The following is a 23,449-nucleotide window of genomic DNA, read 5'->3' as shown; positions in this document are numbered from 1 at the left end:
GCGCGCTGGTTTGTTCTCCCGGCGCGGAGGCAGGTTGACATTCATTTAAACACGCAGCAGCCGCTTCTCTGGCTCCTCCCCTCCGCTGCGTCCCGGTGAATTTGGCGCTCCTGCGCGCCTGCGAGCTGCGCATGTCCAGCAACGTGTACTTCACCTGCCATCCGACTTTCTAAATGAAAGTCAGAGTGTTAATTAATATCCGAGAAAGCGATTACAACACCGGCATTTATTTTAGAGCATGCCAAAGAGCATTTTGTTACACTGGAAATATCCTATCTATTTGTTGTTGTTGTTTTTTTAAGTCCGCTTTTGCGGCACTGTAAGATCAACAACACATTGTTGACGTATAAAAATATCAGATTATTAAAACCACAGCTTCAATATATCCTGAAAGTAGACCCTGGTCAATGTTAAACGTTGGTGGAGTAGTTTTAATGTCGGTCTATCTATCGGATGTAATGGGGTCGTTCACGATACCGTGTCAAAAGCAGATGTCACAGATTTACGAGGTACCCTGAAAGCACCAGACTGCGGGTTTTGCCTCGCAGTCCGCGCTATGTGGCTTTTGTCAATAATTCATGAGTACAGTAATTTATCTGACACTGAAAGTAGATTCAAACCAAAGAGTCTTGAAACTGTGTAATGGGTTTGGAAGGTGAACTTCCTTTGAGGTCTGCTCGGCTACCTGTTTGCAGAATGCCTGCTGGTCTGACAAATTCAGTTGTTCCTCTGATAAAACATAGTTTAGCTTTATACTCAATCAGACAGTTATATACATATAGTGTCACTTAAATGTGTGTGTGTGTGTGATTATTATATGTAAATCATAAGTAAGCGTTAAGGACATATCCATCTTATTTCTGAAGTTGGGATCCTTAAATAGGAGCTCATAATGCCTTTGCATCCAAACCACATTTAAATTAGGAACGGGCTAAGCCTGTTTTTCAGCAGCCTTCTCTCAGAGATGACTAATAGTGATGTTCTTTCTTATTTGTGTTTCATAACTTCTGCTTTAGCCTGTAGTTGCCCCCATGTATGATGACTGGTTGAGTTTCCAATCTTCTCTGTGCCACGGCTGGCATTGCGTATAGCCATTCAATCCAGGGAGTATTAGGGGGGGGGGGGGGGGGGGGGGCTTTATTTGCATTTAAATGTGTATTCACATTGTATTAATTCCTCCATACGTGACGGTATTGTCCCAGTCAATTGTAATTATCATCACCCCAGAAAAGCCTATTGTCACAGGGCAGTCATAACAGTGTCCTAATAAAAGGCAGCACACATGACCAAGGGCTGCAACTTTCATATGATTCAACAGTGTGCACGCTCAGTGCAGGGCTGAGTGAAATGGGGCAATATCAAAGTTTATAGTCAAGGTGATTTCATTTAGTGCAAAAATCAGTCTCACAACGTAATATGGAGCACAGCTCTAAGATTGTTTGCAATAACAGAAAAGGATTAAATTACAAATATAGCATAAAAGACTATTTATAAATTAAATCGCAGTAGTACTGTTAACCTGTACCACTTCAGGCATGTGATATATGTTGTATTGTTTGATTGCAATCACATAGGTCTATAGGCCAGGAGGAGGAGGTCGCTCTATTCTACTCAAACAATAATGACATTATAAAGCTGCTACACTGAGAACAATTGCAATAAAAATACCTCACAGAAAAATAAAAAATGGTTGTTAAAACAAAAAATGATTACAAAATAACTTAGTCATTAATGAGAAGCCAGTAAATAGAAGCAGAAGAATTCAAACACATTATAGTCAAGCAATTTATTTCCACAGATTTATATGTGCATACGTATAAATATGTGCCCCCCCAAATTCTGTACAAACCCAAATTAGTATTTTCCCTAGAGGGTAATTTTAAAAACAACATTTTGTTATCTGAAACCAAATTGAAGGAAAGGAGCCAGAGTATGCAAATTCCCCTATATCAGGAAGTCTGTCTCCCATTGACTCTTAGCTATGGATATTTGCATGGGCACGATTGGACAGGTTAAGGGATGGTATTGTGATGGCCAAACCCTTTGCAAAGCATTGTGTGCACAGGTTGGTTCATTTGAATGATTTTTAATGATGGCCCCTGGCCTTGAGATATCACCCCACTAGGTTTTCAAATCCAGTGTGTCTCGTGCGTGGTGTTGATTGTTTGTCCGCGAGTGTGAGAGTGTGTATGGGCATGCAAAGGGCAGGGCTGATCATAAGAATGTGATCCTCTATGGTTATGTGGTTAAATAAACCCAAATTCTGTTTATTTGTGAATGATTGGTAATACATAATAGTATAAATATGCATAAAGTGAAGTCGTTATTGTGCTGCAATACAATGGATTTCAGAATAATTTAAAGTATATTTATTACTAATACTTTTTTTTATCGAAACTATGCTTTATGGAAAGTAAACGTGATTTTTTTTGGCTACTTTATAAGACTTTACTGACTGTACATGTTTGGGCATCCTGATAAAGACTTCCAAGTAGGTAGATTTTGCATTTTCCCTGTGGGATAATTCCTGTGAAAAGACTCTTCTCATGATGCCTGTTGCCCTTGGCAAATTATGTAAAGCATTACCTCATACCCACGGCCAACTTTTCTTCACCCCTCACCCACTCGCACATTGGCTTTGTCTTCTGCAATTACAGCAGGATTAATCTCTTTTCAGATTTACATCCTGTTTTTGACAATTTTTACATTCCTTTGCTTTCACTTGGTTCTCACTTCATCCACTTCTTAGCAAGGATCTTTTGAATACCCTAAATTTGAACATAGTTCAATTAAAAAGAAAGTGTGATTGAGGGCATTTATTAGTCATTCAATATGAAATATATATTTACGTCACTGTAGCAAAGAAACCGTCCACTGAGCCGCTCATTTTCTACCAATCTGGCTCTCCATCTGTTTAATCCATCTAAGCAGCCCGACAATAATTCTCGCAGAAATCCATCTTGCCAACCATCCGTTTATTTATTAACCTTCCTATGAGCTCTGAGCACAAATTAGACCAAATAATTTGTGATGAACTTTCAAAGGAAATTTTTAAGCTGCTGTGTAGCGTTATGAATACTCACACCTCAGCCGTGTTACATCACAAATGTATATATAATAAACTTTATTAAAAGGAGCAAAACATTATTTGGTCTGACACTATGCCAAATATGTGGTTTGAATAAAGTTTTATTGGACAATTCAAGAAGCAAGCCGCAAACACTACTACAGTCATAAAGTTGACTCTTCACTTTGGAAATACATGTTCCTTTTCCATTACATATCGAGTGGGGTTTATGCTTTTGGGTTTCATCGTGTCCTAGAAACATTTAGAAAGAAAGAGATCCCTGCCTGTCACCTGTGTGATGCTGCAAAAGGAGCAAGTTTGTGAACATGTGCACTTGTTTATTTTGATATGTAGATGTGCAACTAAGACTTCAAAATACAGGAAGTGGAATTTGAAAAGGAAACCTCCACCTTCCCACCCCCACCCCCACCCCACACCCCACACACAGTCACAGAGATTCACATATGCACACACACTCTCTCAGCTAAAGCTTAGACTTTGTGGGCAAGAAAATTAAAAACTCAATGATGACACCCTTCCTAATTTGACTGATCCCCTTCTTGTTCTTATTAACCACTGCCAATCAAAGCTGCCCTTTGCCAAACTACCATACCTAGTTGAAATATGAGTAATTCAATGTGAAAGGGTCTTTAGAATTACCTAAGCAGACATCTTTCTTTATTCTGTGCTATTTTTTAGATTGAGACACAACCAAACTTCATATTTGATTTCACTGTGCATTTGTTTAGTTCACCTGCATCGCTGGTGTCAGCGGCTGCTATCTAAAATATAGACTGTGGATGAGATCAAGACAATATAATGATAAATCAAACAAACAATTTACGCGAAATATGTGCGTATTTGCCATTCAGACTCAGAATATAAGGTCGTTTCACTACTGAAAAGGCTGCCGGAAGTTACGTCAGAACAAGATTTTGTCGAGAAGAAAGCTTTTAAATTTTATAATAATTACCTTATTACTACATCACTAGAAAATATATCCGATTTAGTGATACTTTAAAACTAGATTTAATTAATATTTTACTAATATATCTAATAATCAGAACTGAGGTCTGTACGCTGACTGCAGCAGGAACAACAATGGCAGCCGAGCAGTGAGACGCGGTCCAACAGTGTGAACCAAAACAACATTTACGCTGGTGCGGAGAGAAGACGCATAAACAAAATGTCTCGACACAGAAATGTTCGAGGTTACAACTACGATGAAGGTAGATAATCTTAACTCGGTGCGATGGTTTTAAAAATGGTTCTGAGGCTTAAAATCTCCACAGCCGTAATGCTAAAAGTCATTGCAGCGCGACCAGCTAATGCTAGCCGTGTTAATTTAGGAGCTAACGTCGCCGTGTAATAATATATATATACACACACTTACATGTACAAGCACGCATGTACTCAGACTTTCGCACTACTGTTGATAGTGTGGTGTTAAAACCTCATATAAAGTGCGTTTTTGCGAATGTAGCTAACAGCCTCTGCGAGCTAAAGGCAAGGATAGCCGGGCGCTAGCCTGCTAACAGGTGAGCTAAACAAATGCAACATTTCTACAGTTGTTAGAAATGTCACCATCGCCTCACATTCATTCTTGGACCTGGTATATCAAACACTCTCCCGTCTATTTAAACACTCTACCGGTACAGTGTTTTACGTGTTACAGTGTGTTATGCATTCTAGTTGCTGACGAGGCAAAGACAGCTGTTACAACATACCGTCTCTTATTAACTGCTCGTGTTTATGTTTATGTTTATGTTGAGTAAAGAGAGGAATGCCTTATGAACCATTGTTGTCTCTAGATTTTGAAGATGACGACATGTACGGGCAGTCGGTGGATGATGACTACTGCATTTCGCCAGCGACAGGTTAGTATATAAACACAGATGGGAAGTTATGGATGGACTTAAGAGCGCATTAGCAAATATTAATTCTTAGTAAATGCACTTTGCTAATAAGAGGATTTTGTTTGTGTTTGTTCGCCCCTTAAAGAAGATAAATTGTGCTTCCGCCACATTGGTGGAAACTGTTTAATTATGTTTGTAGTTTATCATAGTTTGCTATAAAATAGCTCATATAAATGAATGACATCTTAAATTGAACACTATAAATCAAGACATCACGCTTCCTTGTTTAAATTTCAACATTTTGAAAAAATCTTTTTGGTGAACTCAGCAAATCAGTTCATCTATTCGCGTCGAGAGAGACAAGCACCAAAGGAGGAACCCTTAGAGGAAGAAGAACATGAAGAAGACCCCGCACACGTGTCCCCTGCCATCGGCCATAATCTTGACCCTCTAGATCAAGGTAGGACTTGATCCTTGTTTTTTAATCTTTCATTCTTTCTCCAATGTACTTTTTCCTTTCCTAAATAAAGTATATTTGTCTAACATGTGGTTTATTGTTTAGCCAAGCTTTATTCCTGTCTGGACCACATGCGAACTGTGCTTGGAGAGGCAGTGCCAGACTCGATTCTGACCCAGGCAGCTATCAAATGTGGATTCGACCCACACAGAACACTGGACGTAATCCTCTCTGAGGACAACAAGACGGCCCCAGTAACCAGAAGTACCGGTGAAGATATGACCTCGGCAGAAGGAGTCAGTCAACTGGCGCTCCCAAAAAGAGTGAAACGAGAAGCTGCTGCTGAGAAAGGTACATCTGGCTATGGTCGGGAATTATTGTCTTTGACTGATCCACTGTAATTCGATATTAGTAAACAGTGACCTCTGGCAAAGCACCAGATCTGAAGACGCGTTGAGAATATAGTGAAAGCAATATGAGTCACACATGTTCCTTCAAAAGTGCTTTTAAAGTAAATACTGATACACCTAGTTATCTTTTTAAAGGAATAATATTCACTTACCGGTACCTGATTATTGTGAATTCTGGCTGTTACTAGTGAAGGAAGAAGACTGATATTAAGTAATCTTCTGACTGTAATATAATTGAGAATGACAATATCAATAGCTATTGAATACGGTTGAGATGATACTTTAGAATTTTCCAACATGTTGTCATTAGCCTAATAGCAAGTTGGTGCTGGTGTATTTGCACAAGTCTAGTCGTTTCATTCAAGAGATTAAGGAAAATGTCAAGCTCACTGAAGGTTTGAAGGTTTCTCAGAAATAATGTAACAAAAGATTTAAATAAGGTTATTAATATTGTGTACATGAAAGTGTCACAGCCAGGGGCATTCTCTGTTTCACATTGTTAAGCAAATGCAAAGTTTTAACAAAATGCCTTCTTTCTGTTCTCTTCTTTCTTGTTCATGGCATGATGCACCTGATTTCTCTTTTGTGATCCTCTCATCTCTTCCCTTTGACGACTACAATTGGCTTTTGTAAGGTAAGGAGCCCGTTTTCCTGCGTCTCGCGCAGACATTACACCCAACGCAAAACCACGTGTGCAAGCCAGTGCGTCGCTCTTGCGTGACCTTGTGTCGCAACATAAACCCAGCAGTAGTGAAAATCGAAATTGTGTCCATCAAAACGTTGGTCCAGACATTCGTGGTGCCAGATTGTCACCTTTCATTTCTGAGCATGCGGAGAAGAGTAAGGCGGGATCGGTTGAATCAAAGCAAGGTCTTGACATTCCCTCATTGGGTGCTCTCACCATCGGATCTAATTCAACCCCCTCCACTATATCTAATCGCAATTACCTTTCATTGGGAACTCTGACATCTCTAAATATGTCATCAGCACCTCAAAGCTCAGCTGCCTCCCTCTTATCAGTTCCACTCAGAAGTTTGTCGCTAAATAACACCAAGAATACGTCTACAAGCTCCTCTGTGGCTGCTCCTCCTGGCTTCATGAATTTAAATTCTTTGCTCCAGAGCGATCAGCTATCAGTGGGCGCTGGGGCTGGAGTCAAAGCCACAGCGGCTAGTCATAAGGGAAGCCCATCTTTGGCAGACTTAATCCAGGAGCATTCCAACCGGAGCCCAACGACTCTCGGTAACGCCTTCCCTCCTTCCCAGAACGGTTTAACTTCTGTCGAGCGTCAGAAGGTGGCTGCACCAGCACGATCGCCCTCACTGTCTGAGCTTGCTGCGCAGCACCAAAGCAGGAATACGCATGTGCATTTGCAATCACAAAGCGCAGAACAACCAGCAAACACTACCGACTGTAGTCAGTCAACCAGCATTGCTCCTGCGTGTCTTGGTGGGACTGTCGCATTGACTGAACCAGCCGTCCAGCATCATACCAACAGTTGGTTACTTTCCCCTCGCCTCGTAACCACTGATTCTCCAGCCGGTGCTCTGGAACAACCATCTGCCATCTCTGCGCCATTTTCTTTGTCGCGTTTGGAGTCGGCACGCAAAGACAAACCTTCCACCACATCAGATGGGTCAGATTACTCTCTCACCTCGCTCCTCGCTGGTTTGTCAGCAGAAAGCCCTGTGAAAGGTGGGACCAGCCACAAACCATGCCAGCAGAACTCCAGGCCACGGAAGACGAGACAGACGAAGAATCTAAACACACTCATGGCTCAATTAGAGGGATCGAGCCCTCATCACTTCGACGCCGATCTCCATTCACCATCTTCTCCAACTCCAGTTGGGCTGGATACTTCTGTTTTTGCACAACCCTCAGCTTTTGCAATTGCTTTGTCGATTCAAAGCGACAGACAACCGAAGAGAGTTAGGAATACATTAAGGGGAACGGTTAGAGGTCCAAGGTCAGGAAGTAGTTGTCAGGCCCTCGAGTGTAAGTTACATGATAAATCCAAAGAGCAGGATACCCCACTGCCGGCGATTACACCGTTCTGTTTTGGCACGCCTTCTCCTGATGACATTGTCCTTGCTAATCAGCGGAAAGCTTTTACCAGATATAGAAATTAGAAAAACTTCAACATGTTCTCGGTTTGTGCTAAATTAACCCCCCAACTGACCCAAGTTACAACGCTTAGGATCGCTGATCCCTCAGACTTTTTTAACAACTTTTTGTTAATCATAAAGAATCCTTTGGAGACCAGCAGTAGAATAGAATGGCAAACTTTGGCTAAAAAACTGTGCTACAAAGAGACTGTTACAATATTACTATATTATACTTTTTTTAGGGGTAATATGTTTTAGTGAAAATGGATCAAAAATGAACAGCTGGCATCTTGAATATAATTACAGCCAAGTTAACTGACATAATTTTAAGAGCTTTTACAAAAACGTTTTGCCCATTTCCTGTACATATCTTTTTCTACATTTTAAACTGAAGTCTTATTTTTGTATGCTTGCAAAACCTTTAGCTTATTATTCAACGTAATTTTATGAAAGTGAATGAGTTAAATCTTTACTAGGAGAAAATTCAAAGTGCATCCCTTTTTACATCTCTCTTTTCTGGTTTCGAGCTACATGAACCCTCAAAAGACACACACACACAAAAAAAGACTGTGTTTGCAGGTGTGCTGCAGCCTTTGGAATATGGATCAGTTAACCATTGTGCTGGTTTACTGTTGTCTGTGATGATGGGGTAGGCATTTTGGTTTCATGGGCACCTGGAGATTTTCCCATGCAGGAGTAAGAACATATACGTGCACGTGCATGCAGACAGAAACAATGACATATAGACACATAGACAACGCTTTTTTGTTAAATATTATAGAAATTAATTTATTTTGAGTGCAAACACTGTGATAAAAACAAGCGTACAGGATGAGTTAAAACGAATGCCTTCAGACTCTTACAATCTTTTAAAATTACAATGTAGAAATGGACCGCACTGGGCGTGTCATCACACTCTGCCAGAAGTCAATTTGTCAATTTTCAAATAAAGATGACTTAGGTTTATGTACTCTGAATGCACCTGTGTCCGGGTGTGTCTCCGTGGTTGTGTGTGGTTGTACTTATTGGTTTTCTAGGGTTTTAAAAATGTAATTTTTTATGGGAACATTTTCATTTCCCTACTTGAACCTTACATATTATTAGAAAATGTATGTTTATACAGTATGTTACCATTGGCTTCAGTGTTTTAATAGTTCGGACCTGAATAAGAGGGCATGCAGTTTTCTAAAGATTGCAGAGGGGCCTGTTCAGTAGGCGTTAGATAGAATTTACCAGCAGCGGATAACCGTGAAGATACTTTTCATTTATGCACTTATCTTCAGAGGAGTTATCTTAGTATTGTCATCAGGACATGCATGCTAATTGCCATTATGAGACCGGAGCAGATAAGGGTTCATCTTATACTTTTCTCAGTGTTTAATCTTTTTTTTTTTCTCCCACTGCCTCTATCAGCACTCAGAGTGACACAAGGTTTTGGCATGGCTTACTGCAAACTTTATACAGGTGCAGAAGCCTGGTGAAGCGGACCCTCAGGGTGTTAATCGTGGAGTGGCTAGCCTGAGGGAAAGGATGGATGATAAAAGGCAGATAGTGTATTTAATGACAAGTCAAACAGGTTTCCCTGTGCATCTATACTCTTGAAAGATAATGACGCTGGGTGGTTAAAAAGTAGGTTGTCAGAGATGTTGCACTCTGTGTTGTGAGTAATGATTTAGTGTGATCTACAACCTTCATAGATTTACCGGTAATTCTGAAACGGTATAATTAAATAAGTCTTATCGGCAGGGTTTGTCCAGCAGCAGTTTTGTCCTCTTCTCTTCAAGTGAGCCACTGTGTGGGTTTGAGCAGGAAGCTGCCACTGCTGGAGAAAATGTCACCCCAGGCACACAGTAGTCTTACTCTATGTCTCTCTTACACCACCTACGTAGGAAAATCTGATCACATCTCAACTTTCACAGCTTTCGTCAAACGCTTTGACAGATCAAACCATTTTGTGTCTTTTTACAGGCTGTGAATATCTGCAAGGCACGGCATGTTGCGCATAGCCTCTTGTTATGTGGTGCCAACATTGGAAAATGACATTTTGCTCACAAGTGGTCAAAGAAAAGCGGGTGAACTAGGACATGCCGTCAGTACGGTTTGTTGCGGTGCTGTAGGTTTGCAGGCAAGAAATGGCGAGGAATGACTTCTTCATTTAAACGGGGGGGAAAAAAACTACACTTAATGTAAGAGGTGGCCGCTGCAGAGGTCAAATGTCAATCACAGTTTTCTGCGTGCAAAGGAGGAGAGTGCAGCTTGATAAAATAACATTTGTGATGACGGGCATTTTAGTGAAAACGTGGAGGCATATAAAGATCTTATTTATAGAAACATTCAGTTTCTTTGTGCAACTGAATGTTGGATATTTTGTCAGCTTTGCACTGATCTGTATTTTGAAAATCACACATCACACACAGTAAAATATGTCTTTTAAGGGTCACTTCTGTAAACACTTTTTTCAGTTTAATGATTCATTTTGTGGTGAATGCAATCAATGACAGCTTTTACAGCTACTGGAGCTCTTGTTTGTGGACAGGCTTTATAAAATATAAGCAACAAAGCAGTTCCCGGTGATCAGAAAAAAAAGAGTCAAACATCAACTCCTATCTGCTTAATAAACTCTAGAGGCTTTGGGTTAAACATATTTACAGCTGTTATGTACACAGATTTGGTGCTATGAACATTCTATAGAGCTAGCTAGACATAATATTGTAAAACTGCGACATAAGAGTGTTCTGAGATACGAGCCAGCCTTCGAACAATATTTTTGCTTTGAGCTACAAGTATAAATCTGAGGCGAGCAGCTTCCAGATGCTGAACGCGAGATTGCCGAGCGCTCCAAGCGCACTTTGCTCGTTCAGTGATGTCGGCTGTATCTGTGAATATTCTTTATAAGAAGTGATGGATGCAAAGAAAAGACAGGCGATGACGATGGATCACGAAGAGCAAAAGAGAAGAGTCAACTGGACTTTGATCGAAGACTTTTCACTTTCTCATCCAAGAGGCTAAATCACTCTTCTTTTTTGCTCTTCGTGATTTACCATCACCTGGACGACTGAGAACCGACACAGACATGATGACGATGGATTTTTAATTACGCAATTATCGCTCAACGTGACCGTGGTGTCCGTGCAAGGGATTTGACACGGCAGCCCGAGCGGAGTACATCAACGAAATGAACGTTCCTCGAACAGAAGGATGCTATTAAGAACACAAAGCCTTCCAAAGGAATAACTATTATGTTTATGTACGTATACGTGTAAGGTACAAGGTACAATTACTGTATAAGGTGTCTATTCTCTTCCTCCCTCCCTCCTCTGCTCTGCACACCGCTGTTAGCACTATTGTCTGTCTCGAAGTTAATCTCATAATAAAACCACGTTTTATATTGCAATAATGCTGTATATCGTTTATTACATAATTTTGTGTGTGTATCTATATAACAATTAAAAGCGTGTTTTCCATTGTTATTAGCATAGATTTGAGTGGTTTTTTTCTTTTTATATGGCCAGAACGAATTAAATAGTTTTCTGTTATTTTATATGGGAAAAATTGATTCGACATACGAGTTATTTGACATACGAGCTCGGTCCAGGAACCGATTATGCTCGTATGTCAAGGTATTATTGTATATGGGTTTCTACAGATGGATATAGGCATAATATACAGATTGTGTCCAGAGGAGAGACAGGGACTATATCGGTAGAAGGACGCTGAGGATGGAACTGCCAGGGAACAGGACTAGAGGTCGACCCAGGAGAAGATACATGGACGTAGTGAGGGAGGACATGAGAGTGGCTGGTGTTGGGGAGGACGATGCAAAGGACAGGGTGAAGTGGAGAACGTTGATTTGCTGTGGGGACCCCTCACGGGACATGCTGAAAGTACAGTAGTAGTAGTAGTGTGTAGACAAATATACAGATTAGATTATAATATACATAGATTAAATCCATGAACATATACTGGTGGACATACTCTATGACTGATATTAACATAACATACAGTACACAATGTATAGTTGTACCTTAAGATTTTTGACACATTTTGATCATAATCTTGCAGCTTGGCCTCCAGTTGTATTAATGAATAATGGTAATTTGCTGTTGCTCTTTCTTGGTGAGTTACTAAACCTTCAACCCAAAAACCTTTGCAGCGTTGACTTAGCTTGATGTTGCAAATATCAATAGTACATAAAGTGAGTTTAGTCAACTTTGCTCAAAAAGATATTTGCATGACAGAAACACGTGCGCCATGTCCAGATAGTTTTTGAAGTAAACAACTTGCATGACGCTTCTCCGGTATGCCATACTACTACTCACCTAACAGTCTTTTTATTTTGCCTTCATCAGCCAAGAGACAAACAGAAGTCTCTGAACTGCGTCCTTCAGGTGTGGTCACCATGGCAGTCTGTCTCATGAATGATGCAAGTTTTGCTCACTTTTCACCTTTTTTTTTTTATCCAGCACAGCGGGACTCTATGCATTCAGTGCAATGTGAATGAAATATTTATTTTTACTTAACTTAACTTTGGAAGTCCAAATGTGACACAGTGTAACTAGTGTAGGGTTACACGATAATCCTCAAATTTGCTTGCTGTGTAAGTAAGTGTAGAGAAAATCGTGTGTGTGTTTCTGTGTGTGTGTGTGTGTGTGTGTGTGTGTGTGTGTGAGAGACTCAATTTGAAAGGGGTCAGACAGGTTCTGCTTAAAGCCTTTCCTCAGCTAGCTGCCTCATTTCCTTCACTCCCATTCTCATTCATGTTTTCTTTGTTTGGTTCATTTGTGTTCACTACTTTTTACAGTCAAGCTCACTATCTGCTGCGCCGTATGAGTCGATACCTGGCTTTTTGTAGCACATTGTTCTTTTTTATCTGAGGGTTCTGTATAAAACCATCTAACCCTTCCCAACACTCACTAAATGTGACACTGATGTAATTTAACTTTTCTCTATCTTTTTTTTTTGGAAATTATTAGGAATAGCAATAAGTGCTGACGACGCTTTCACTGAAATATGTGGATGTGTAGTATTTGTGTACGTGTGTTTGGCCTCGTCTTTCATAATACAGTACTCAAAATACAGGCAGTCTCCATAATGTAACTGATTAATTTTTAGGATGTAGAAGATTGTTTCAGGGTAAGGTGGGGTTCAGAGGTCTATGAATATTTAAGCTAAGATAATCAGATATTCTTGTCATGGCGGCCTCAAGCGGAAGGGAGCCTGGTGGCCAAAAATGTCTTTCCAGAATGCAGATATACTGTTACAACCATCAAAATGGTGCATTAGCTCTAAGATCACTGAATATTGTTCTGCCACCCTCAGTCAGAGTGTTGCACTATGCTTTAATTCAGATAAATACAAAACACCTATTTTAGTTAATACAGTTTAAATGAGGAACATCAAGTATTACTCTCACTTACCATGCAGTACTTTCATTGACCCCGTTGCCCGCTCTTTCATTTGTAGGCTTTGTTATTTGGCTTTTGCCTGCATACTTGTGTGCATGTGGATAGGGGTGGTGGGTTATTTGCATATCCTGGGCTGGCTCCTCTTATCCTGTGCTCAGTTGGGCCCTCGGGCGAAGGTGTACAGGTGACTCACTCACTCTTAGTCACTGCAAGGGTCTCCGACACTCGAGAAATCCTGGATGGGAGGATGCCAACTGTTTACTTGCCAGTCCAAACAGCGTAAAGCGATCCTACTTCAAGCATCAGAACCCGATTGCAATGTGTAGTTGTTCTCAGGCCGCTCTCTGTTAATGCTGCCCTCAAGGCCAGCCTGTATAAATATCTAGCAACTCGGTTGTTTGCAAAGGTGTTGGAGTCTTTTGAAAGAGCGCCTTGTCTGGCATTAGAGGCTTGTTTGTTGGTGAAGGCCTTGGCGGTGTTGGTTAGGGTGCAGCCGTCTGTTTCACCTCAGGTTAAACAGTAGAGGTAAAAAGCTAATTTTAAGGTTATCATTTAGGTTGTGCATGGTTTTTTAAAAATTGGTTCTGTTTCCAGAATCTCGAGTTGTTTGGTTGAGGCTCGGCTTTTGTTGGTTTATTATAATAATGTACAAAATTTCATCTTGTGATTTTATTTACCTCCGCCAAATGTATGATTTTGCCGGCGTTTGTTTGTTTGACCATCTGTCTGTCCGTCCGTCCGTCTTTTAGCGAGATGACGCAAAACATTCTGGACGGATCTGGATGAAAGTTTCAGGAAATGTTGGGAATCTTACCAGGAACAGATTTTGGGTGATGATCTAGAAGAGATCCTGGATTCTGGATCACTTTTAATTTTTCATTAACATTGCAGTCAATGGAGATTCAAAAGTTGTTCTTCAATATCTTGGTTGATTATTGACCGATGTTTATGGAATTTCTCACCATCGAACTTCATCTGGATCGGATCCAGAATGGAGTCAGTAGAAATGTTTAATTTTAACATTGAAAACCCCATTTATGGATTCAAAAACCAGTTAAAAATACATATCAACCCCCGATTCCCTTTTACTTTTCATGGTTGGTGTATAAAGATACCAAGAACAATTTAGAACCTTTTGGTGATGATCCAGATCACCATGTGGACGGTGTAAATCTAATTAGGAGGCGAATGAGCTGCTTGGCGGAGGTCTGCGCTCTCCAAGTGCTTTTCTAGTTTTATTTTTTACAACCCTTCTTCCCTATAAGTGAACTGCAATATCTTTGAAGTCTTTTTTTTCGGACACAGATGGCTGAAATCTCCACATCACTGCGGGAGAAACAAGAACCCTCCACCCCTCCGACTGCAGGAAGAACCGAAATTCCCCAGAGAATAATTTCTCTATCTCATGTTGCCACTTACAGCAGGACACACTGCACGGTAGTAAAGTAGAAGTCAGTGTTAAACGTTTTTTTTAAAATACAGGGTCCATTACAAAGTCATTTTCAGACTTTTTATTTCGGTAGTTTCCACAACTTTCTGGGTAGAGTACATTAGTTAAAAAAAACGGAGTTTTCAGTAGTGTGCTGGAAATGTGTGTGTATTTGATGGAGCTTCATCTCTGATTTATTTTAACATTTTTGAACAGATGTGGATCAGTGTGTGGGAATAAACCACATTTGCATATCATTGCTTTACGAATTATAAAAGCTTGTTCAGCCTGCCGTGAGCCGCCTCACTTGTGTCTCGGTGTTTCAGAATGAGAGGGACTTTTCTCTAATGTCGAGACAGTCATTCTGAGAAAGCTTGGTGAGAGAAAGTCCAGGATTAATTCTGTTGAATCACACCTCCTTTTTGCTCATTTTTGCTCATTTTCTCTCTGGGTATTATTTTAAAATGAGCTAACTCCATTAAACATATCGGCGATCACATTAAATTTGATTGGGTTTATGATATGAGTTTAGGAGAATCTGAAAAGAAAAATATCCAAAGGGATACAACTGTGTTTTTTTACTCTTGTCCAACAAAGGTTTTAGATTAATTTTGCAGTAAAGCAAATGAGGATGGCGTTGGAGAAAGTTCTGTTTTTGATAGTAGCTAAAAAAGAACTAAAAAATTCTTCAAAGAGTTAGCACTTTTTTGTACTTGTGTGTTCTGGATCTTTAATGTAAATGTGTGCAGGTTTGTTTTAACCAGTTATGTGTATGTATGATGAGCGGGTCCACCATAGCCTAGCGGAGGATGACTTCCTTTTTGAAGATTCATTCCGCGAAATGCTTTGTCACTGCCCCATTTACGTAGAGACGTGAGACAACGGCCACTACAGAAATTAACCCTTTCTAAACCAGGATGTCGCTGCGGCACACTGCACTAGGCTCGGCTGCTAATGATTCTAAATGAATCATTAGCAGGTTGTTATGACTGGTACCGGTGGCCATTTGGGAGTGGGATGACGAGTCGGTGGCCTCAGCAACTCTCAGTGCGGCACATCACGAACCGCCAGCCAAATAGATGGAGGTTCGACTGATTGCATTATGTGCTTTGCATGCCAGTAAGGAGCACAACTACGAGCAGGATAATACTAACGAGTAGTACATTGCTGTGTATACGAGGGTGCACGTTGCTAAATAAGCTTTGTGTATATTTGTAGACACTTAGTGTCACCTGATGAACAGTTGTATTCCCACAGCTCGAAAAATGTGTTGCATATTTATACCCAGACGATCCTCATACAATAATTAGGGATCATCATAAAAGTGTTTTTTAAGCTGCATTTCTTAACTATTCTATTCTGATTCTGTAAGTACCAGGGTCAAAACACGCCTCATGCTTACTTGACAAAAGAAGAATGTATTCAAAAACCTTTCTACAAGCCATTCTGTATAAAGAAAATACTCATGAGTAGTATTTTTGCTTCCAGTGGTAAACGCTGTTGCCTCACAACAAGAAGGTCACAGGTTCGAATCTGACTTGCAGCCTTTCTGTGAGGAGTTTGCATGTTCTCCCGTGTCTGCGTGGGTTCTCTCCAGGTTCTCTGGCTTCCTCCCATCACCAAAAACATGCAAATTAGGTGAATTGGTTACATTAAATTGCCCATAGGTGTGAGTGTGTGAATGATTGTCTGTCTTCGTGTGGCCCTGCGATGAACTGGCGTCTTGCCCATTGACTGCTGGGATAGGATGCAGCACGACCCGGTAACGGACAGGCGGTTTGGATAATGAATGAATGAATGATTGCCCTGCTAGCTGTTGACTGAGGAGGAACGTGAAGCAGGTGGAGGAGATGGCGCAATGTGTCAAACATCAGGTTCTCAATGATTCATACAGCGTGTAGGCGAAGGTGTTTGGTCATGCTAGCTGTGCAACCCTTGCATTAAATACGTTTGGAGCATGGGCTGCACTGAGGTGTTTTTCACAATTAAATAAAGTTACACTTTTGAATGCTGTCTTTGGTGCGCGGCTCCAAATACTCATGCAGCCTGTGGCCTGGAAACAAGCTGCTGTGTAGCACCGCCATGGAAACTGAAATTTAACTTCAGCGCAAGTGCAATTTATTTAGGAATCGATGAGCAGAAGTAAAATTACTCATTCCGGTGGAATTAAAGTTTTGTTTCCGTGATCTACCTTAGTCACAAACCGTTCAGTTTCACACAGGCTATGGAAATACACATTATACGTATAACCCATTTATTGTGTACTAAAAATTGTGGACCATGATTGTTTTGTGAACAAGTGCACGGTCCTCTATTCCCTTTAGCTAAAAGCAGAGATGTGTCTCTCGGTGAACTGGATTCAGAGGTGCTTCCCAAAGTGGCTCGCATGACCGTCTCTGGCAAGAAGCAGACCATGGGCTTTGATGTTCCCAGGTACCTTTGTGCACAATCTAGTGTGATTGAATCACCGTTGTGATTATGTGCTTTTTAATTAAAAGTTGTTTTTTGTTAGGAAGTGTTTAATTGTGATTCATTTTGTCCACGTTTTCTTCTCAGTGCAGAGAATGGTATCATCAGTGTCACAACACGCCAGGGCGGCAGCCCCGAAAACGCCACCGTGTCCACAGTTTCGGAGGCCACAGGCAAACATCCTGAGACTCCATCCAAAGGGTCGAATGGGGACGAACTCTCCACAGTTTCAACGCCAGGACGCTCCTCTGGAAAGGCCCGGCAGATGATCAACATCAAAGCTGAGCTTGAGAAGCGGCAGGGGGGCAAACCTCTGCTGAATTTGGTTGTCATAGGTAGGAAGGAAATGCACTAAAGCACCATGAACAATCACAAACACCACACATGGCAAATTACATTTGCTTACCAAAGTTGAATTTGTTGTGCTGTGCCTGCAGTTAATGGTAGTAAACGTGCACAGGTTGATATGCTGTTAGGTAGCCATTACAGTTGCTCAGTCTTTCGTTCGTTCTCAGTTACACCAGAGAAAGTGATAAGTTGGTTTCATAAGTGAGTTTTGCTCCTCCCCCTATCGTCCTCCATCCATGTTCCCATTTCTGTGTAACTCCCTTCACTTGTGCAATTCTGTTTCCCCCCTCTCCATTCCTCTGACTTCCCTTTGGCTTATCTTCTCTCTTCCCCTACCTGTCTTATCACTCTTGTCACATTCTTCCTTTATTTTCTATCTTATCCCCCCCCCTCTGGTGTCTTCTATCAGTCTCCTCCCATGAACTCCTTTTCTCTGCTGCAGCCTCCATTATAATAATTATCCGTCTTTACAGGTCACGTGGATGCGGGTAAGAGTACGTTGATGGGTCATCTGCTTTATCTGCTGGGCAATGTGAATAAGCGCACCATGCACAAGTATGAGCAAGAATCAAAGAAGGCCGGAAAGGCCTCCTTTGCCTTTGCGTGGGTCCTGGATGAAACCGGCGAGGAGAGGGACAGGTACATTAAAGCCATGGAGTTGTCATCCTTATTCATGAAAGGAAAAGTCACTGTTGACCCCCCCCCCCCCTTCCTCTTCCTGCTGTGTGCTTGGGTTCGAAAACATCTGGTGTTGCTGTTACCGCTGATAATAACTGGATGTGATCTTGAAATAACAGAAGGATCCGATTCCTGATTTGGTTGTAACACGTTGTGTTGACAAATTGAGGTATAATTGATGGCAAACCTCAGAGATAACTAAAATCACGAAATATAATGTATAAATATATATATATAGTGGACAATATGTCATGCCTGCTGTCCTTCTGTTGTCGGTCCTACTGCAAAAGAAAGATAGGGACCAGCATGGCAAGCCAGAAGTTCTTATCATTAACCTCTGAAGTTACTTTTACAGTTTGCGTCTTTTCAACTGGGTTATAAGTTTGTGAAACACTTTCCCCCTGATTAAATGTTGTTTTCTCCAGAGGTGTGACGATGGACGTGGGCATGACAAAGTTTGAGACGGACTCCAAGGTGGTGACTCTAATGGACGCCCCGGGACACAAAGACTTCATTCCCAATATGATCACAGGCGCTGCACAGGTATACCTTGTGAAAGCACCAAGCTGCACTCCATCAGGATTAGCTCCTTCTGGTTTAACTGGACACATAATTGTTGGCAGCACAAATATTTTTAATTTAGCATTTCAGAGTTCCGGCTTTTTATGTTGCTGTGACTAAAAACCAACAAACCTGAGGGGAAAAGAACAAAGATAATTAAATTGGAGAAGATACAAATTTATTGAGATGAAAATGCTATATGCAGCCCCGTATCCAAGAGCAAGGTGCTTGTTTTATGACGCTACCCTAATTTGCAATACGTATAATAATTTAATAGATACAAAAGGATGCAAAGATTATCAGCTTTTGCATCCCCAGTGTTGCAATAATGTGACTAGTATTGGTATAAATCTTCTAATACCTGTGAATATATGTTTGCCTTTGACCCTAATGGTAATTTTAACTATCTGCTTATCTTTGCAAACCTCATCTTGATTAGTACGATTTGTTCTTCTATTTTTATTTTATTTTTTGCACGCCCTGAACCTGCTCCACCCGGGGACATGATTTTGAATAACCTTGGTGGTTTTGGGTGTTGGTGTCAGGTGTTTTGCAGACTTGGGCGTGCGAGTGTCTGTCTCTGTTTTGAGGCACTCGTCTAATTTCTCTTTCTTACTATATGACTGTCTTCACATTTAGCTTCATCATGTAGTGACTCAGAGGTTTCTGTTGCAAGCGGATTCAGTCTCATGATTGTATTTCCTCGCTGACAAAGCATTAATAAAAGCGAATGAATTTTGTTTGAATGAATTTAAAATCGGCCATATTGCAGTACGTCTTTATTGATCTATTTGACAGGTATTGTACGTTGGTTCCTGATACTGATATCAGCAATGCATTATGAAATATTCATCACGTACAATAGGCATCACAGTTCAGCTGATGATTTACTGCAGTCATATCTGGTTATCTCCCCGCTGGTTCTCCTTGCAGGCCGACGTGGCGGTGCTCGTGGTGGATGCAAGTCGGGGAGAGTTTGAAGCAGGCTTCGAGGCCGGGGGTCAGACCAGAGAGCACGCCCTGCTGGTGCGCTCGCTTGGAGTCACTCAGCTGGCTGTAGCTGTTAATAAGATGGATCAGGTCAGGCCTGCTGCACAGTACTGAAACTGCACAAATTAGCTTACAACACGGGGTTGGGGGGGGGGGGGGGGGGGTGGATACAAATGTGCTCTGTTTAGAGGAACATAGATATTTAGTAAAAATATGACCCTGCTTGATGAAGAGCAGATAGTCTTTCGTCTTTAATCTGTAATCGTGCACATTATCGTGATCCAAAAATATAAATGAAACTTCACATTTTGTAGAGAGACAAGAAATGGAAGAATTTTTTTTTACATTTTCTGATCAAGTTAAAGCTGCTACATACTTAGCTGTTCGCATATTTTGGGTAATTGATGTGCTTGTGATTGTTTTATTGGTCACGGGCATGCTGCTGATACATTTCCATTTTGAAAACAGAGCTGGAAAGGAAGTAATTTTTATTAAATGTACTATTCAGGTAAACTGGCAACAAGAGCGTTTTCAAGACATCACTTCCAAACTTGGCAGTTTTCTCAAGCAGGCAGGATTCAAGGTGAGTTTGTACCAGCAAATGCATATTTTACAATTTAGACTCTTTTTCACTTACAGTATAGCAACTGATCATTTTACATATCTGACTGCCTGGAAGTATTTCCCAGTGGTCTCTTATTATAATCCTGAATTTGCATATTTTTCACCAGGAATCTGATGTTTTCTGCATCCCCACAAGCGGCCTGTCAGGAGAGAACCTCGCCACCAGGAGTTCAGTGTCGGAACTCATCGCCTGGTACTCCGGTCCCAGCTTGCTGGAGCAGATCGGTAATGCAGTTACAGTTACAGTTCCAGCTGTCCAAAAGGTTTACTGTCAATTAACAGTCATTCATGGGTCTCTTAAAATATGCTTGCCTTCATCGTATTCCCGTTTGTCATTGACTTGTCCCTGATATTTTGCCTTTTACTTTTTCTCCCTCTCCTATAGATTCTTTCAAACCCCCTCAGAGGTGTACGGACAAACCTTTCAGGATGTCCGTCTCAGACGTGTTTAAAGGTGAAGTTCACCCACGGAGTCTAAAAACAGTGCCTGGGATTTCCTCTACGTCCTTTTCATTTATTTTTCTAAACTAAAGAGGACTGCTGAAGTTGCTCTTCCTCTCCCCAGACCAAGGCTCAGGATTCTGTGTGACCGGGAAGATCGAGGCTGGATTTATCCAGACTGGAGACCGGATACTGGCGATGCCTCCCAATGAGACCTGCACTGTCAAAGGTGGTGACTAATGTGTCATTGCTTCCCGTCTGATAGTAATAATAATAGTAATAACTATCATAGTAGTAGTAGTAATAATAATAATTATACAGGACATTTGTTCATAAATAGCATAGACAGGTTTTTCCCCACATGTCCTACCGCCGGTGATTGTTGCACCACTAACTGCTGTACACACTGTACACACTGTACACACTTTACACACTGTATCTTGGCGTACTTGTATATAACCTTAATCGATTTCATTCCTGTAATCCTGCTGTCTGTTAGTCTCCGACCTTCACTGCTGTTTGCTCTCCTGGTTAAACTGCTTTTTCAATAGCGTGGTTGTCTAGCATTTACAAGCTGCCTCTGTTTTGGACCGACTATCACGTGAGCCACTGGTTGGCGGCGCAGTGTGGACGCGCTCAGTTGTGTTGGAACACTGCTACCGTGTGGCGGCTGTGTGACTTGCACCCTGTCCGCCTCTTCCACAGGTATCGCTCTCCACGACGAGGCCGTGGACTGGTCTGCAGCAGGAGACCATGTCAGCCTGACGGTCACCGGCATGGACATCATCAAGATCAAGTTAGCAGGAGTTTATTGCTATAAGCAGCATGAATTATGCGTAAACTCTGTCATGTACAGCTTGTATACGTGAACACATGCGTGGCTAGCGAGGACTTGCTTCTTTGCAGTGTGGGCTGTGTATTCTGTGATCCCAAGGAGCCGATTCGTGTCTGCACTCGATTCAGAGCTCGAATCCTCCTCTTCAATATCGAGGTTCCCGTCACACAGGGCTTCCCAGTAAGTGCTGCAAATACCCAGTCATGTCGCGAGCAGCATTGTGGTCCCGCCACAAGCTGTTTGTGCTTACACGCGATGCATCCAGTCAGATGTTCTCAGCCATATGGATCAACTGGAAATCAATGAAAGCCTGATTTTTCTTTAGAGTGAAATGGCGGTGGTCATCTTTTATGCTAATAGCACATTCACGCTGGGTGGACGGGGCTCAGGACTTCATCTCTCCGTCGCTGTGTGTGCAGGTGTCCTCATGTATGTCTGTGCATTTGGTTCTAGGTATTGCTACATTACCAGACGGTCAGTGAGCCAGCCACCATTAGGAAGCTGATCAGTGTCCTGCACAAGAGTAGTGGCGAGGTGCTCAAGAAGAAACCAAAGTGAGTCTTTGGGGCATTGTGTATTATTATATTGTATATAAAATATTGTTTATTATTTTGTAATGTGTGCTATATATAAATGTTCCTAAATTATTATTATTTTTTATTACATTATTAGAAGTCAAATAGATTTGAAATCTTAGTTGTATGATGGGGGTGGGATTTAATGAATTATCTTCTTCCCACTCCTTTTCAAGCACTATATGAAGAATTATTTGCTATTTCTTGTGTACATGGCATTTGGTGTCTTGTTTTGGACATATTTATTGTTTTTCTTTTGCCGAAATATGGTTTCTTGTACACGTAAAGGTATTATTTATTTTATTTTTTATTCTGCTTGAAACAACCACTAAACTAAACTAAATTATTATGCAGCGTTTGTGTACAGCAAGCACAGGATTCTTTCTTGAGTCATTCTGGCTGGAAGCTCAACTGAAGGTCTGATGAACTGCTGCTTGAATCCAGGTGCTGGCGCTATTTGCATGTCTTCTTCGTGTGTTTCCTGCTCAGGCTTTTGAGTAAGGGTATGAATGCCATTGTGGAGATTCAGACCCAGAGGCCCGTGTCACTAGAGCTGTACAAGGACTACAAGGAACTGGGCCGCTTCATGCTGCGATACGTCGGCTCCACCATCGCTGCGGGAGTTGTCACCGAGGTAACAACTGACATTTGGCACACGGGGGAAAAAAGATGCGTACGACAAAACATTTTGTATCGGCAAAAAGAAGAACAGAGATGAAGCTGCTTAAACCTACTTGAACGTTTTTCCTTCTTTAGCAAAGTGTCCCCGAACATTTACCTTCTGATTCCGTCTCCCCGTAGATCAAAGAATGACGTGACGTCTGTCACCAGAGAGCCAGTCCGACCTTCCCTTGAAGTCCGCCTTGAGCCAGAGACAAAGTGCAATCCCTCGAGAGACTCTGAGCGTTGCGTTCATCCATCCATCCATCCATCCATCCGTCTCGATGGAGTCGCTGCTTCACCTGAATGAACACTAACTGCTCAAATAATCCATTTTGAGGGGGCATCAAGCTGAGCAGCCTTCTCCACCCAAACCCCCTCTCAAATGACTTGGCTTTATGAAGCTAATTCACTAATGGTCTGAAAGACACACCTGCTACGCAGCGTGTAATATCACTGTGCTCTCCTCAAAGGAGCGACGACTGATCTTTTATCTGGAATGAAGTGTAATAAACCTGGCCTGAACCTGAACAAAGAAA

General features: G+C 41.4%; 1 protein-coding gene across 1 annotated transcript; it reads left to right on the top strand.

Moving 5' to 3' along the window:
• The first annotated feature begins 4,178 nt into the window (after positions 1-4,178).
• hbs1l (HBS1-like translational GTPase) lies at positions 4,179-23,449 on the top strand. The gene is made up of 18 exons (XM_068753418.1): positions 4,179-4,296; positions 4,879-4,944; positions 5,252-5,383; positions 5,486-5,731; positions 17,054-17,162; positions 17,286-17,533; positions 18,020-18,185; positions 18,650-18,767; positions 19,719-19,865; positions 20,284-20,358; positions 20,507-20,624; positions 20,785-20,853; positions 20,965-21,069; positions 21,546-21,636; positions 21,747-21,855; positions 22,129-22,229; positions 22,740-22,884; positions 23,052-23,449. Exons 1-18 carry the CDS (start codon positions 4,254-4,256, stop codon positions 23,061-23,063), a joined length of 2,100 nt encoding a protein of 699 aa, XP_068609519.1. The 5' UTR covers positions 4,179-4,253; the 3' UTR covers positions 23,064-23,449.

The sequence above is a fragment of the Brachionichthys hirsutus genome, chromosome 20, assembly GCF_040956055.1.
Source record: "Brachionichthys hirsutus isolate HB-005 chromosome 20, CSIRO-AGI_Bhir_v1, whole genome shotgun sequence".
Lineage (NCBI taxonomy): Eukaryota > Metazoa > Chordata > Actinopteri > Lophiiformes > Brachionichthyidae > Brachionichthys > Brachionichthys hirsutus.
The sequence above is the reverse complement of the archived record's forward strand: the minus strand, read 5'-3'. Positions and strand labels throughout refer to the sequence as shown.